We start from the raw sequence: 17465 nt of genomic DNA, 5'->3' as shown, positions 1-17465 counted from the left end.
GTCATACCCTCATCTCTCTGTTCTCTCCCCTCATCTCTCTGTTCTCCCCCCTCATCTCTCTGTTCTCCCCCCTCATCTCTCTGTTCTCTCCCCTCATCTCTCTGTTCTCTCCCCTCATCTCTCTGTTCTCTCCCCTCATCTCTCTCTTCTCCCCTCATCTCTCTGTTCTCTCCCCTCATCTCTCTGTTCTCTCCCCTCATCTCTCTGTTCTCCCCTCATCTCTCTGTTCTCTCCCCTCATCTCTCTCTTCTCCCCTCATCTCTCTGTTTCTCTCTGTTCCCTCATCTCTCTGTTCTCTCCCCTCATCTCTCTGTTCTCTCCCCTCATCACTCTGTTCTCTCCCCTCATCTCTCTGTTCTCCCCTCATCTCTCTGTTCTCTCCCCTCATCTCTCTGTTCTCTTCCCTCATCTCTCTGTTCTCCCCTCATCACTCTGTTCTCCCCTCATCTCTCTGTTCTCCCCTCATCTCTCTGTTCTCTCCCCTCATCTCTCTGTTCTCTCCCCTCATCTCTCTGTTCTCTCCCCTCATCTCTCTGTTCTCTCTCCCCCGTCATCTCTCTCCTCATCTCTCTCCCTCATCACTCTGTTCTCTTCTCCCTCATCTCTCTGTTCTCCCTTCATCTCTGTTCTTTTCTTCTCCCTCATCTCTCTGTTTCTCTCTCTCTTTTCTCCCCTCATCTCTCTCTTTTCTCCCTTCATCTCTCTTTTCTCCCATCATCTCTCTCTTCTCCCCTCATCTCTCTGTTCTCTCCCCTCATCTCTCTGTTCTCCCCTCATCACTCTGTTCTCTTCACTCATCTCTCTGTTCTCCCTTCATCTATCTTTTCTCCCCTCATCTCTCTCTTCACTCATCTCTCTGTTCTCCCTTCATCTCTCTTTTCTCCCCTCATCTCTCTCTTCTCCCCTCATCTCTCTGTTCTCTCCCCTCATCTCTCTCTTCTCCCCTCATCTCTCTCTTCTCCCCTCATCTCTCTGTTCTCTCCCCTCATCTCTCTCTTCTCCCCTCATCTCTCTGTTCTCTCCCCTCATCTCTCTGTTCTCTCCCCTCATCTCTCTCTTCTCCCCTCATCTCTCCCATCATCTCTCTCTCTCTCTACCCCCTCTCTTCCCACACTCTCTCTTAATAATTTCTCTCTCTCTGAATGGTCCGTGTGTTTCTAAAGGTGTAATAATATATAGAGGAGCAGCCGTCACATAAATAAAACACTGTTACAATCTACAGGCCCCCTGCTGCTCTCTCTACAGCCAGGTCAGTGCATGTGTATGAAGGTGACACACAGCAGGCCTCATCCCCTCATTGTACTCACATCCCTGGTTTGCTCCTCTTTTCAGTTCGCTGCACCTAGCGACTGGAACGAGCTGCAACAAACACTCAAACTGGACAATTTTATTTCAATCTCTTCATTTTGAAGACTCAATCATGGACACTCTTACTGACAGTTGTATTGTTGTCTCTACCTTTTTTTTTATTTTTTTTATTTTACCTTTATTTTACTAGGCAAGTCAGTTAAGAACAAATTCTTATTTTCAATGACGGCCTAGGAACAGTGGGTTAACTGCCTGTTCAGGGGCAGAACGACAGATTTGTACCTTGTCAGCTCGGGGATTTGAACTTGCAACCTTTCGGTTACTAGTCCAACGCTCTAACCACTAGGCTACCCTGCCTTCTTGCCCTTTGTGCTGTTGTCTGTGCCCAATAATGTTTGTACCATGTTTTGTGCTGCTACCATGTTGTTGTTATGTTTTGTTGCTACCATGCTGTGTTGTCATGTGTTGCTGCCTTGCTATTTTGTTGTCTTAGGTCTCTCTTTATGTAGGTCGCTCTGGATAAGAGCGTCTGCTAAATGACTTAAATGTAAATGTAAATGTAGTGCCGTGTTGTCTCTTGTCATGATGGTGTTTTGTCCTATATTTATATTGTATTTATTTGTTATTTTGAATCCCAGGCCCCCGTCCCCGCAGGAGGCCTTTTGTCATTTGGTGGCGGTCATTGTAAATAAGAATTTGTTCTTAATCTGTGGTCCTATTCTACCTCAGACACACTGTGTAGTCCCAGTTGGCCACTAGGTGGTACTAAGAGGTTAGACTCTCAGCTCTGCTATATATCACTTCAGAACACTACTGTGTGCTTCGATCAAGGGCGAAATTGTTGTGCAATTCTACACAGTTTGACATGACTTATTAAGCCTCTCTTGAGGGGTATTTTAAGGGGTATATGGAGGGGTATTTTAAGGGGTATATGGAGGGGTATGTTAAGAGGTATATGGAGGGGTATTTTAAGAGGTATATGGAGGGGTATTTTAAGAGGTATATGGAGGGGTATTTTAAGGGGTATATGGAGGGGTATGTTTAAAGAGGTATATGGAGGGTATTTTAAGAGGTATATGGAGGGGTATTTTAAGAGGTATATGGAGGGGTATTTTAAGAGGTATATGGAGGGGTATTTTAAGAGGTATATGGAGGGGTATTTTAAGAGGTATATGGAGGGGTATTTTAAGAGGTATATGGAGGGGTATTTTAAGAGGTATATGGATGGGTATTTTAAGGGGTATATGGAGGGGTATTTTAAGAGGTATATGGAGGGGTATTTTAAGAGGTATATGGAGGGGTATTTTAAGGGGTATATGGAGGGGTATTTTAAGAGGTATATGGAGGGGTATTTTAAAGGTATATGGTATATGGAGGGGTATGTTAAGAGGTATATGGAGGGGTATTTTAAGAGGTATATGGAGGGGTATTTTTAATGGAGGGGTATATGGAGTATATGGGTATTTTAAGAGGTATATGGAGGGGTATTTTAAGAGGTATATGGAGGGGTATTTTAAGGGTATATGGAGGGGTATGTTAAGAGGTATATGGAGGGGTATTTTAAGAGGTATATGGAGGGGTATTTTAAGGGGTATATGGAGGGGTATTTTAAGAGGTATATGGAGGGGTATTTTAAGGGTATATGGAGGGGTATTTTAAGAGGTATATGGATGGGTATTTTAAGGGGTATATGGAGGGGTATTTTAAGAGGTATATGGAGGGGTATTTTAAGAGGTATATGGAGGGGTATTTTAAGGGTATATGGAGGGGTATTTTAAGAGGTATATGGATGGGTATTTTAAGGGGTATATGGAGGGGTATTTTAAGAGGTATATGGAGGGGTATTTTAAGGGGTATATGGAGGGGTATTTTAAGAGGTATATGGAGGGTATTTTAAGAGGTATATGGAGGGGTATTTTAAGGGGTATATGGAGGGGTATTTTAAGGGGTATATGGAGGGGTATTTTAAGAGGTATATGGAGGGGTATTTTAAGGGGTATATGGAGGGGTATTTTAAGAGGTATATGGAGGGGTATTTTAAGAGGTATATGGAGGGGTATTTTAAGGGGTATATGGAGGGGTATTTTAAGAGGTATATGGAGGGGTATTTTGAAAACAGTATAAATGGGAGGGTAAGTGGAAGAATGCTGCAGCTTTAAAGTAACTGTCCAGTTAAAATCTCACTTTCAAAAGTTAATATTCTGTTAACCCAAATAATGTCGTTGACTCCTCCTTTTCTCATATTTGTGGTCGAAGCATAAATTGGAAGTAAAAAAAACTTCAAAACCCCAACCTCAAACAAATGCTTGGTATTTCCTCACAGAGGATGATGTCATCCTCCTGAGGGGGATGAGCTGGCCAATCAGCGGTCTACTCGCCTGAATATTTTTATTGACCAGCCAACATATATGCCAACACCATAAATGCTTCCTCATAACATACTTAATAACATACTTAATAACATACTTAACATACTTAATTTAAATTTTTTAGAAGGAAAACCATTTCACTCATATTGTAATTAATTGTAGGTCATATTTCATAGAAATCTGGAAACACTGAACAGTTACTTAAAAGCTAATTTCCTGCAATTCTACACATTTTGCCATTGCTTATGACATGTTCACATTTTTGTTTGAATTTAAAGTAATTATTGGGGGGGGACGAATATACACCTGTTCTGAATATTGGGGGTGGGGGGGGGCATGTTCCCCATGGCAATTTCGTCTCTGTCTTAGATCAGTGTAACCACATGAACAACATTAGCACAACAACAGACTGTAACATACTGTATTTTAATGAAATTCTATCAATTTAAAACACAACAAAATAATCTTAAGGACCAGATGGACAAAAAATAAGCAGAAAAGTGAAGCGTGCTGATAGAGGATCTTGGGAGGAGGATGCAGGAGATGGTGAGGAGGGGAGGAGGATGCAGGAGATGGGGAGGGGAGGAGGATGCAGGAGATGGTGAGGAGGGGAGGAGGATGCAGGACATGGTGAGGAGGGGAGGAGGATGCAGGAGATGGTGAGGAGGGGAGGAGGATGCATGAGATGGTGAGGAGGGGAGGAGGATGCAGGAGATGGTGAGGAGGGGAGGAGGATGCAGGAGTTGGTGAGGAGGGGAGGAGGATGCAGGAGATGGTGAGGAGGGGAGGAGGATGCAGGACATGGTGAGGAGGGGAGGAGGATGCAGGACATGGTGAGGAGGGGAGGAGGATGCAGGAGATGGTGAGGAGGGGAGGAGGATGCAGGACATGGTGAGGAGGGGAGGAGGATGCAGGAGATGGTGAGGAGGGGAGGAGGATGCAGGAGATGGTGATGAGGGGAGGAGGATGCAGGAGATGGTGAGGAGGGGAGGAGGATGCAGGAGATGGTGAGGAGGGGAGGAGGATGCAGGAGATGGTGAGGAGGGGGGAGGATGCAGGAGATGGTGAGGAGGGGAGGAGGATGCATGAGATGGTGAGGAGGGGAGGAGGATGCAGGAGATAGTGAGGAGGGGAGGAGGATGCAAGAGATGGTGAGGAGGGGAGGAGGATGCAGGAGATGGTGAGGAGGGGAGGAGGATGCAGGAGATGGGGAAGAGGGGAGGAGGATGCAGGAGATGGGGAGGAGGATGCAGGAGATGGTGAGGGGGAGGAGGATGCAGGAGATGGTGAGGAGGGGAGGAGGATGCAGGAGATGGTGAGGAGGGGAGGAGGATGCAGGAGATGGTGAGGAGGGGAGGAGGATGCAGGAGATGGTGAGGAGGGGAGGAGGATGCAGGACATGGTGAGGAGGGGAGGAGGATGCAGGAGATGGTGAGGAGGGGAGGAGGATGCAGGAGATGGTGAGGAGGGGAGGAGGATGCAGGAGATGGTGAGGAGGGGAGGAGGATGCAGGAGATGGTGAGGGGGGAGGAGGATGCAGGAGATGGTGAGGAGGGGAGGAGGATGCAGGAGATGGTGAGGAGGGGAGGAGGATGCAGGAGATGGGGAGGAGGATGCAGGAGATGGTGAGGAAGGGAGGAGGATGCAGGAGATGGTGAGGAGGGGAGGAGGATGCAGGAGATGGTGAGGAGGGGAGGAGGATGCAGGAGATGGTGAGGAGGGGAGGAGGATGCAGGAGATGGGAAGGAGGATGCAGGAGATGGTGAGGAGGGGAGGAGGATGCAGGAGATGGTGAGGAGGGGAGGAGGATGCAGGAGATGGTGAGGAGGGGAGGAGGATGCAGGAGATGGTGAGGAGGGGTGTTTACAGTGGAGAGGGTTCCAGTCATGGTCAAACATGTCTTCTTTGCTTTTTCATCACATTCAAATCTAGAGAGAGACAGAAAGATAAGACTGGGTTGTTGTGTGGGCAGGGTTGTTGTGTGGGCAGGGTTGTTGTGTGGACAGGGTTGTTGTGTGGACAGGGTTGTTGTGTGGGCAGGGTTGTTGTGTGGGCAGGTTTGTTGTGTGGGCATGTTTGTTGTGTGGGCAGGGTTGTTGTGTGGAAAGGGTTGTTGTGTGGAAAGGGTTGTTGTGTGGGCAGGGTTGTTGTGTGGGCAGGGTTGTTGTGTGGAAAGGGTTGTTGTGTGGGCAGGGTTGTTGTGTGGGCAGGGTTGTTGTGTGGGCAGGGTTGTTGTGTGCTCACAAGAATAGTAAACAAACCCAAATTTGACCAACTGGGGACATTTTGTTAGTCCCCACGAGGTCAAATGCTATCTGTAGGGGGTTTAAGAGTTAAGGTTAGAATTAGTGTTAGGGTTAGAATTGCATTAAGGGTTAGGGTTAGAATTACGTTTAGGGTTAGGAGCTAGTGTTAGGGTTAGGATCTAGGGTTAGGGTAGGGTTAGGGGCTAGGGGTAGGGTTAGAATTACATTAAGGGTTAGGGTTAGGAGCTAGTGTTTCGTTTATGGTTAAGGTTAGAATTACGTTAAGGGTTAGGATCTAGGAGCTAATGTTAGGTTTAGGGTTTAAGGTTAGGGTTAGAGTACAGGTTAGTGTTGTGTTTAGGTTTAGAGTTAGAGAAACTAACATTTTGAATGGGACTGAATTCTGCATCCCCACAAGGTTAGGTGTACAAGACTGTGTGTGTGTGTGTGTGTGTGTGTGTGTGTGTGTGTGTGTGTGTGTGTGTGTGTGTGTGTGTGTGTGTGTGTGTGTGTGTGTGTGTGTGTGTGTGTGTGTGTGTGTGTGTGTGTGTGTGTGTGTGTGTGTGTGTGTGTGTGTGTGTGTGTGTGTGAGAAAGTTAGCTCCTTACATTGCTTTCTTTTGTTGACCCAGGGTGCTTTGGGATCAGAGCAGATCTTCCCTCCTTTCACTGTGTAGAAGCTGAAACAAAACAGAGAATATTACTACTAATGTATCAAATTAAATTGTATTGTTCACATACACATATTTAGCAGATGTTATATCGGGTTTAGAGAAATGCTTGTGTTCCTTGCTCTAACAGTGCAATAGTATCTCACTATTCACAACAATACACACAAATCTAAAAGTTAAAGAAAGGAATTAAGAAATATAGAAATATTAGGATGTGCAATGTCGGAGTGGCAATGACAAATAGATTAGAATAGATTACAGTATATGCATATGAAATGAGTAAAGCAGTATGTAAACATGATTAAAGTGACTAGTGTTCCGTTATTAAAATGACCAGTGATTCATGTTTATGTACATAGGGCAGCAGCCTCTAAGGTGCAGGGTTGAGTAATCGGGTGGTAGGTGACAAGTGATAGCTATTTAAAAGTCTGATGGCCTTTTTTCAGTCTCTCGGTCCCAACTTTGATGCACCTGTACTGACCTCGCCTTCTGGATGGTAGCGGGGATGAACAGGCCATGGCTTGGGTGGTTGATGTCCTTGATAATCTTTTTTGCCTTCCTGTGACAACGGCTGCTGTAGATGTCCTGGTGGGCAGGCAGTGTGCCCCCAGTGATGCGTTTGGCAGACCCCACCACCCTCTGGAGGGCCCTGTGGTTACGGGCATTGGAGTTGCCGTACCAGGCAGTGATACAGCCCGACAGGATGCTCTCATTTGTGCATCTGTAAAAGTTTGTGAGGCTCTTAGGGACCAAGGCGCTGTTGCGCCTTCTTCACCACACTGTCTGTATGGGTAGACGATTTCAGATTGTCAGTGATGTGTACGCCGAGGAACTTGAATCTTTCCACCTTCTCCACTGTAGTCCCGTCGATGTGGATAGGAGCGTGCTCACTCTGCTGTTTTCTGAAGTCTACGATCATCTCCTTTGTTTTGTTGACATCGAGGGAGAGGTAATTTACCTGACACCACCATGCCAGGGCCCTCACCTCCTCCCTGTGGGCTGTCTCCTCGTTGTTGGTAATCAGGCCTACTGCTGTTGTCGTCTGCAAACTTGATGATTGAGTTGGAGGCGTGCATGGCCTGAAAGTCATGGGTCAACAGGGAGTGCAGGAGATGGCTGAGTATGCAGCCTTGTGGGATCCCTGTGTTGAGAATCAGCAAAGTGGAGGTGTTGTTTCCTACCTTCACCACCTGCGGACAGCCCGTCAGGAAGTCCAGGACCAAGTTGCACCGGGTCGGGTTCAGACCCAGAGCCCCGAGCTTAATGATGAGCTTGGAGGGTCCTATGTTGTTGAAAGATGAGCTATTGTCAATGAACAGCCTTCTTACATAGGTATTCCTCTTGTCCAGATGGGATAGGGCAGTGTGATGGCGAATGCATCGTCTGTGGATCTATTGGGGCACGAAGCAAATAGAAGTGGGTCTTGGGTGTCAGTTAAGGTAGAGGTGATGTGATCCTTTACTAGCCTCTCAAAGCACTTAATGCAATGAGTGCTACACGGCGATAGTCATTGAGTTCAGTTACCTTTGCTTTCTTGGGTACAGGAACAATGGTGGACATCTTGAAGCAAGTGGGAACAGCCGACTGGGATAGGGAGAGATTGAATATGTTTGTAAACACTCCAGCCAGCTGCTCTGCGCATGCTCTGAGGAGGCAGCCTTGTGAGGGTTAACACACTTGAATGTCTTACTCACGTTGGCCACGGAGAACAAGAGCCCACAGTCCTTGGGAGCGGGCGGTGGCACTGTGCTATCCTCAAAGCTGGCGAAGAAGGTGTTTAGCTTGTCCAGGAGCAAGACGTCGGTGTCTGTGACGTGGCTGGTTTTACCTTTGTAATCCGTGATTGTCTGTAGACCCTTCCCACATATGTCTCGTGTCTGAGTCATTGAATTGCGACTCCACTTTGTCTCTGAACTGACGTTTTGCCTGTTTAATTGCTTTACAGAAGGAATAACTACACTGTTTGCATTCAACCATATTCCCAGTCACCTTGCCATGGGGTGGGGTGGTTCGCGCTTTCAGTTTTCCACAAATGTTGCCGTCTATCCACTGTTTCTGGGTTGGGTAGATATTAATGGTCACAGCGGGAACAACATCGCCAATGCACTTCCTGGCAAACTCAGTCACCGTGTCAGTGTACACTACCGGTCAAAAGTTATAAAACACCAACTCATTCAAGGGTTTTTCTTTATTTTTATTATTTTCTACATTGTAGAATAATAGTGAAGATATCAAAACTATGAAATAACACACATGGAATCATGTAGAAACCAAAAAAGTGTTAAATAAATCTAAATATACTCTATATTTGAGATTCTTCAAATAGCCACCTTTTGCCTTGATGACAGCTTTGCACACTCTTAGTATTCTCTCAACCAGCTTCATGAGGGAGTCACCTGGAATGCATTTCAATTAACAGGTGTGCCTTCTTAAAAGTTAATTTGTGGAATTTCTTTCCTTCTTAATGCGTTTGAGCCAATCAGTTGTGTTGTGAAAAGGTAGAGGGGTATACAGAACATAGCCCTTTTTGGTAAAATACCAAGTCCATATTATAGCAAGAACAGCTCAAATAAGCAAAGAGAAACCACAGTCCATCATTACTTTAAGACATGAAGGTCAGTCAATGCAGAAAAATTCAAGAACTTTGAAAGTTTCTTCAAGTGAAGTCGCAAAAACCATCAAGCGCTATGATGAAACTGTCTCTCATGAGGACCGACACAGGAATGGAAGACTCAGAGTTACCTCTGCTGCAGAGGATAAGTTCATTAGAATTTCCAGCCTCGGAAATTGCAGCCCAAATAAATGCTTCACAGAGTTCAAGTAACAGTCACATCTCAACTTTAACTGTTCAGAGGAGACTGTGTGAATCAGGCCTTCATGGTTGAAGGACACCAATAATAATAAGAGACTTGGTTGGGCCAAGAAACACGAGCAATGGACATTAGACCGGTGGAAATTTGTGTTTTGGTCTGGAGTCCAAATTTGAGATTTTTGGTTCTAACCACCGTGTCTTTGTGAGACGGGTTGTGGGTGAACGGATGATCTCCGCATGTGTATTTCCCACCGTGAAGCATGAAGGCGGAGGTGTTATGCCATTGGGGTGCTTTGCTGGTGACACTGTCTGTGATTTATTTAGAATTTAAGGCACACTTAACCAGCATGACTACCACAGAATTCTGCAGCAATGCGCCATCCCATCTGGTTTACGCTTAGTGGGACAATCATTTGTTTTTCAACTGGACAATGACCCAACACACCTCCAGGCTGTGTAAGGGCTATTTGACCAAGAAGGAGAGTGATGGAGTGCTGCATCAGATGACCTGGCCTCCACAATTCCTCGACCTCAACCAAATTGAGATGGTTTGGGATGAGTCAGACTGCAGAGTGAAGAAGAAGCAGCCAACAAGTGCCAGCATATGTGGGAACTCCTTCAAGACTGTTGGAAAAGCATTCTTGGTGAAGCTGATTGAGAGAATGCCAAGAGTGTGCAAAGCTGTCATCAAGACAAAGGGTGGCTATTTGAAGAATCTAAAATCTAAAAATATACTTTGATTTGTTTCACACTTTTTTGGTTACTTCATGATTCCATATGTGTTATTTCATAGTTTTCATATCTCCACTATTATTCTACAATGTAGATAATGGTAAAAAAAAAAACATTAAGAAAAACCCTTGAATGTGTAGGTGTTCTAAAACGTTTTACCGGTAGTGTATGTATCAATGTTATTCTCGGAGGCTACCAACAATCTTGAAGCTTGGATTCCAATTGGTCAGACCAGCGTTGAATAGACTTTAGCACAGCTACTTCCTGTTTGAGTTTCTGCGTATAGGAAGGGAGGAGCAAAATTAAGTCGTGATCTGATTTGCCCAAGGGAGGGGGGGCCTGCAGCCATCCCGGAAGGGCGAGTAGCAGTGATCAAGTGTTTTAGCAGCGCGAGTTCTACAGTCAATGTGTTGGTAGAACTTACATTTTTTCCTCAAATCTGCTTTGTTACAACCCCCAGCTACAATAAATGCGGCCTCATGATATGTGGTTTGCACAAAGTCCAGTGTAGTTCCTTGATGGCCATCGTGGTATCGGCTTGAGAGGGAATATACATGGATCTGACTAAAACTGAAAATAATTATCTTGTGAGGTATTCTAGGTCGGATGAACTAAAGGACTTGAGTTTCAGTATGTTACCACAATCATACCATGAGAAGTTAATCATAATGTCACGCCCTGACCTTAGAGCTTTTTATGCCTCTATTTTGGTTTGGTCAGGGTGTGATTTGGGTGGGCATTCTATGTTCTTTTTTCTATGATTTTGTATTTCTTTGTTTTGGCCGGGTATGGTTCTCAATCAGTGACAGCTGTCTATCGTTGTCTCTGATTGGGAAACATACATACGTTTTCTCACATGGTTTTTGTGGGTAGTTGTTTTCTGTTTAGTGTTTTGCACCTGACAGGACTGTTTCGGTTTCATTTATTCACTTTGTCATTTTTGTTTCAGTGTTCTGTTTAATAAAAAGTCATGAACATTTACCACACTGCGCTTCGGTCCGATTCCTCCTCTTCAGAAGACGACATCCGTTACACATAAAACATACACCACCGAGTTAAATGTGTGTGTGTTCGAGACTTACACGATGGCATCAACACAGGGTGGCATGGCGTTTTGGATGTGGTATCCTTGCAGTCTAAATTTGATGTGAGAGTCAGACACTCTTGTGCAGCAACTTGTGGTTACCTTAGTTGGCCGACGATCTGATCGATAAAAGGGAAGAAAGGAAGTGACAGAAAGGGAGACAGAGAAAGACAGAAATAAAATATTTAGACAGGCAGCCCAATTCAGTTCTTTTGTTTTTACTAATTGGTATTTTGACCAATCAGATCAGCTCTGAAAAAGATCTGATGTGAAAGAGATCTGATGTGATTGCTCAAAAGACCATTTAGTGGAAAAAATAAATGAGAATGGGCAGCCTCTGATCTCTAATCTAACCATAAATAGTATGTGTTTTTAGTTTGTATTTATTATGGATCCCCATTAGCTCTTCCTGGGGTCCAGCAAAATTAAGGCAGTCTATACCATTTTAAAAACATTACAATACATTCACAGATTTGTGTGCCCTCAGGCCCATACTCCCCCCTACCACATATCTACACTACTAAATCCATGTGTATGTATAGTGCGTATGTTATCGTGTGTGTGTGTGCATGTGTCTGTGCCAATGTTTGTGTTGCTTCACAGTCCCCGCTGTTCCAGAAGTGTTTTTTAATCTGTTTTTTAAATCTAATTTTACTGCTGGCATGAGTTACTTGATGTTGAATAGAGTTCCATGTAGTCATGGCTCTATGTAGTACTGTGCGCCTCCCTTAGTCTGTTCTGGACTTGGGGACTGTGAAGAGACCTCTTGTGGCATGTCTTGTGGGGTATGCATGGCTGTCCGAGCTGTGTGCCAGTAGTTAGACAGACAGCTCGGTGCATTCAACATGTCAATACCTCTCATAAATAAAAGTAGTGATGAAGTCAATCTCTCCTCCACTTTCAGCCAGGAGAGATTGACATGCATATTATTAATATTATCTCTCTGTGTACATCCAAGGGCCAGCCGTCCTGCCCTGTTCTACGCCAATTGAATTTTTTGTCCTTTTTTTGTGGCACCTGACCACATGACTGGACAGTAGAGGGTGCGACAAAACTAGGGCCTGTAGGTACTGCCTTGTTGATAGTGTTGTTAAGAAGGCAGAGCATAATTTTATTATAGACAGACTTCTCCCCATCTGAGCTACTACAGCATTAATATGTTTTGACCATAACAGTTTCCAATCTAGGGTGCCATGACGTTGGCCTCTTTGGGTATAGCAAGCCCCATCCCCCTCTCCCTGCCTCCCCCTTGCCTCCTTCAACTAGGTTGCTGTGGTCAGAGAGACGTCGTAAATTCCTGAAGATCTTCTCATGGACACACAGTATAAGAGGCAGAGTAAAATTTCATAGAGGACAAAGGAATTCCTTCCACCTCACAGAACTTGAGGTACGAACCAATTTCATGTTTCGGAGAAAGTATAAAAGATCGGTGAAGAATCCAGCTACGAACTGGTCCGTTTGTCACAACTTGGGGAAGCTCATGGGAGATGGTGTGGCCACATTACCATAACGCTGTTTATATAATAGCCTCAGATATTAGGTTTACATCTAATTGTTGTATAAGATGAATGAGTGAGTATGATACTGTTTGTATAATTGTGTAATATGATTTTGGACTGTTTAATGAAGAAAAATACAATTCCCTTTTGATTTGAACTAAATCAGAGGGAGGCCTCATTGAACGCAAAGAACGACAACCGCCAAAACGTCCATTCTATAATGAAACAAATGAATGTCACTCTGAACTATCCACTATAACCACGACAGAGAGAGAGAGGGAGAGAGATGTACAATTCTACAAAAGAAATGAACTTTTCACCAGCGATCAAGATGACACACTGAGCGTAAATATATATATTGATTGCAATTGTTCCCGAATGAGTGAGCGTTCATGTGCAAAGGATTAGCATTTCAATTGTTATAATTATCACTTTGTAGTGACTTCTTAGTCGACCCCCACTTCCCTTTTGTCTAACAAGCCGCCATGCTGGTTTAACCCACTAGGGCACATTCTCACTTCATGTAACCACATTTACCTTGTTTGTTTGTTTGTTTATGCATTTCTGTGAATTACGTAGTTAGTAATAAATCAATTATTTAAGACAATTGATGTATGGATGACTCATAGTGAAGACTGGTAAAGTTAGGATAGGATGCTTAAAAGTTTACTATTGTAAAGTGGCTGTTCCACTGATGTCTTTGGAATGAGACTAACGTGAGGTAAAGTAAATCATTCATTAATTCGAAGACTAATTGATCAGGTAAAATATCTGAAAAGTTATTTTAGGAAATGATAACTTTGTAATCTGAATATTTTCCTTGATGCCCCGACTTCCTAGTTAATTAGTTAAGTGATTAATCAGTTGATCGTGTAATAACTAATTACAGAGAATCTTTGATAAAATCTATCAGTCTTCAGTTAATGATAGTAAAGACACGACAAGGGTTACTCCAAGCAGTTTAGTCATCTCAACTTGCTCAATTTCCACATGATTTATTACAAGATTTACTTGAGGTTTAAGGTTTAGTGAGTATTTTGTTCCAAATACGATGCTTTTAGTTTTAGAAATATTTAGGGCTAACTTATTCCTTGCCACCCACTCTGAAACTAACAGCAGCTCTTTGTTGAGTGTTGCAGTCATTTCAGTTGCTGTAGTAGCTGACGTGTATAGTGTTGAGTCATCCACATACATAGACACTCTGGTTTTACTCAAAGTCAGTGGCATGTCGTTTGTAAAAATAGAAAAAAAGCAAGGGGCCTAAACAGCTTCCCTGGGGAATTACTGATTCTAACTGGATTATATTTGAAAGGCTTCCATTTTAAAGAACACCCTCTGTGTTCTGTTAGATAAGTAACACTTTGTCCACATTATAGCAGCGGTTGTAAAGCCATAACACATACATTTTTCCAGCAGCAGACTATGATCGATAATGTCAAAAGCTGCACTGAAGTCTAACAAGACAGCCCCCACAATCATTTCATCATAAATTTCTCTCAGCCAATCATCAGTCATTTGTGTAAGTGCTGTGCTTGTTGAGTGTCCTTCCCTATAAGCATGCTGAAATTCTGTTGTCAATGTGATAACTGTGAAGTAGAATTGTCAAACACCATTTTTTTCAGAAGTTTACTAAGTGTTGGTAACATGCTGATTTGTTGGCTATTTGAGCCAGTAAATGAGGTTTTACTATTCTTGGGTAGCGGAATGACTTTAGCTTCCCTCCAGACCTGAGGGCACACACTTTCTAGTAGGCTTAGATTGAAGATGTGGCATATTGTCTGCTATTATCCTCAGTCATTTTCCATCCAGATTGTCAGACCCTGGTGGCTTGTCATTGTTGATAGACAACAATCATTTTTTCACCTCTTCAACACTGACTTAACGAATTCAAAAGTACAATTATTGTCTTTCATAATTTGGTCAGATATACTTGGATGTGTAGTGGCAGCATTTGTTGCTGGAATATCATCCCTAAGTTTGCTTATCTTGCCAATGAAAAGGTAATTAAAGAAGTTGGCAATATCAGTGGGCTTTGTGATGAATGAGCCATCTGATTCAATGAATGAAGGAGCTGAGTTGGCTTTTTTTCATTGAAGGTGCCCCAAAGCTTTTTACTATAATTCTTTATATAATTTCTCTTTGTTTCATAGTGTAGTTCCTTTTCTTTTTTCTTTAGTTTAGTCACATGATTTCTTAAATTTGCAGTACATTTGCCAATCAGTTGGGCTGCTAGACTTATCTGCCATACCTTTCGCCTCATCCCTCTCAACCATACAATTTTTCAATTCCTCATCAAACCAAGGGGATTTAACAGTTTTTTCAGTCATTTTCTTAATGGGTGCTGCTTATTAGTAATTGGAATAAGAAGTTTCATAAATGTGTCAAGTGCAGCGTCTGGTTGCTCCTCATTACACACCACAGACCAGCAGCGTCTGGTTGCTCTTCATTACACACCACAGACCAGCAGCGTCTGGTTGCTCCTCATTACACACCACAGACCAGCAGCGTCTGGTTGCTCCTCATTACACACCACAGACCAGCAGCGTCTGGTTGCTCCTCATTACACACCACAGACCAGCAGAGTCTGGTTGCTCCTCATTACACATCACAGACCAGCAAATATACTTTATATCATCAACATATGAATCACTACACAACTTCTTTTATGACCTCTTATACACTACATTAGGCCCAGCCTTTGGAACTTTGGTTTTCCTAGATATGGCTATTATATTGTGATCACTACATTCTATGGATTTGGATACTGCTTTAAAGCAAATATCAGCAGCGTTAGTAAAGATGTGATCAATGCATGTTGATGATTTAATTCCTGTGCTGTTTGTAACTACCCTGGTAGGTTGACTGACAACCTGATCCAGGTTGCAGCCACTGGTTACAGTTTGAAGTTTTTCCCTCAGTGGGCAGCTTGATGAGAGCCAGTCAATATTTAAATCACCCAGAAAATATATTTCTCTGTTGATATCACATACATTATCAAGCATTTCACACATATTATCCAGATACTGTCTGTTAGCTCTTGGTGGTCTATAGCAGCTTCACACAAGAATGGGCTTTAGGTGAGGCAGATGAACCTGTAGTCATATTACTTCAACAGTATTTAACATAACATCGTCTCTAAGCTTTACAGGAATGTGGTTCTGAATATAGACCGTAACACCTCCTCTGTTGGCATTTCTGTCTTTTCTGTAGATGTTATAACCATGTATAGCTACCACTGTAACATCAAATGTATTATCTAAGTGAGTTTCAGAGATAGTCAGTCTGTTACAAGCAAGTTATTGACTTCATGGACCTTGTTTCCTAGGCTACATATGTTAATATGGGCTATTTTTAGCAATTTTCTGGGTTGTTTGATTGTTTTTAATGCTTTACTGGGAAGCTTATCAGAGGTAGACTTTCTCATGTTATTTACATTGGAGATGATAGTGCAGGGTGAGCTACATAAAGCTGAGACACTGACAGGAAACCATGTGACCTGGCCTATCTCAGAGGTGTCAGATGTCTACTGAAGATGCAGTATATTCAAACGGTTAGTTATCATCCCCCCCATGTAAAACTAAACAGTTAAAAAGTATTTTAAATAAATAGAGAACTGTGATTCGTGGACCACTCTGGATCCAAGAGGTCTGAGTTGTAGGAGGTCTGTCGAAAGCCTGTCAATTACAGTAACTCAATGGAAACTTTAACCAAATTGTAACATTTTCTGCATTTTAATGTGAGTGTATATAGCATAATATAGATATTATCTATTCATATATAGTTAAAGAATGTACACAATATAATGTGGTAATCAATCACTACATCGTCAATCAATCAACCAATGAATTAATCAATCACTGAATCAGTACTCACAGTTAGCAGACACAGAGGTGAGGTACACACACATGGTGATCAGGAGGGCCAGAGAGAGGGTCCTGGATTGGAACACGGACATGCTGGCTGACTGGCTAACTGACTGACTGGCTGACTGGCTGACTGACTGGCTGGCTGACTAATTGACTGGCTTACTGACTGGCTGACTGGCTGACTGGCTGACTGGCTGACTAACTGGCTGGACAGATGGACAGATTGATGTACCGACTGTTCGACAGACCAACAGAGACAGATAGCTACTCTGCTAGGCACTAAAACTACGGAGACGGGTCGGAGGTCTACTGAGTGGTCTGCTAACCGTGGCGATGAGTCTGTCTTGAAGGCAGGGGAAGTGTCAGGTTTTGTATCTCACTGTGGGTTACATTCACAGCATGAGTGGCAAGTCCCACCTTGCTTTGTTCATGTGTGTGTCATTGTACGATGTGGTCAGTATTGGTAATGGTAAATTCACACCTCCGCCCCTCTCTCTCTCCCTTTCTGACTTTATTTCACCCCCTACTACCTCACTTGACAAACCACCAAAACTCCAAACCCCTGCAGCAGTCTTTCTGAGAAGGATGGATTAATAAAAGGTACACACACACACACACACTAAAAAGTGTGAACAACTGATGCTGCAAATGCATGGTGTTTTTTTCTGTGTCCCGTGATGTCAGACTGACGACATCAAATAACATCATTTTATTTTCTGTTGTTTCAGTTCCAGCAAAGTTTCATAGATTTCTTGATGTTTACACCTAAGTTGAATAAATAAGCATAACATGAAATTGTTCAGATGAACATTTCTTAAAGCTGTAACTTTATGAGTGACCAGACCAAATTCACATAGAAAAGGAGTTATAGTTCTGTCA

The 17465-nt window shown here is 43.3% G+C and overlaps 1 protein-coding gene across 2 annotated transcripts; it reads right to left on the bottom strand.

Annotated features, from left to right (window-relative positions):
- Window positions 1-5207: 5207 nt before the first annotated feature.
- LOC115131077 (eotaxin-like) lies at window positions 5208-16997 on the bottom strand. Of its 2 annotated transcripts, XM_065019325.1 has the most exons (4): window positions 16594-16997; window positions 11220-11340; window positions 6532-6602; window positions 5208-5605 (listed from the first exon to the last, which is right to left on the bottom strand). In XM_065019325.1, exons 1-4 carry the CDS (start codon window positions 16673-16675, stop codon window positions 5568-5570), a joined length of 312 nt encoding a protein of 103 aa, XP_064875397.1. In that variant the 5' UTR covers window positions 16676-16997; the 3' UTR covers window positions 5208-5567. The 2 variants fall into 2 exon arrangements, 1 of the variants encoding a protein (XP_064875397.1); XR_010464046.1 differs by lacking the exons at window positions 5208-5605; window positions 11220-11340; window positions 16594-16997 and adding exons at window positions 7075-7984; window positions 8118-8831.
- Between the last annotated feature and the right edge of the window lie 468 nt (window positions 16998-17465).

This window comes from Oncorhynchus nerka, linkage group LG6 (genome assembly GCF_034236695.1).
Source record: "Oncorhynchus nerka isolate Pitt River linkage group LG6, Oner_Uvic_2.0, whole genome shotgun sequence".
NCBI lineage: Eukaryota > Metazoa > Chordata > Actinopteri > Salmoniformes > Salmonidae > Oncorhynchus > Oncorhynchus nerka.
Note: the sequence above shows the minus strand (reverse complement) of the source record. Positions and strands in the feature narration are given on the sequence as shown.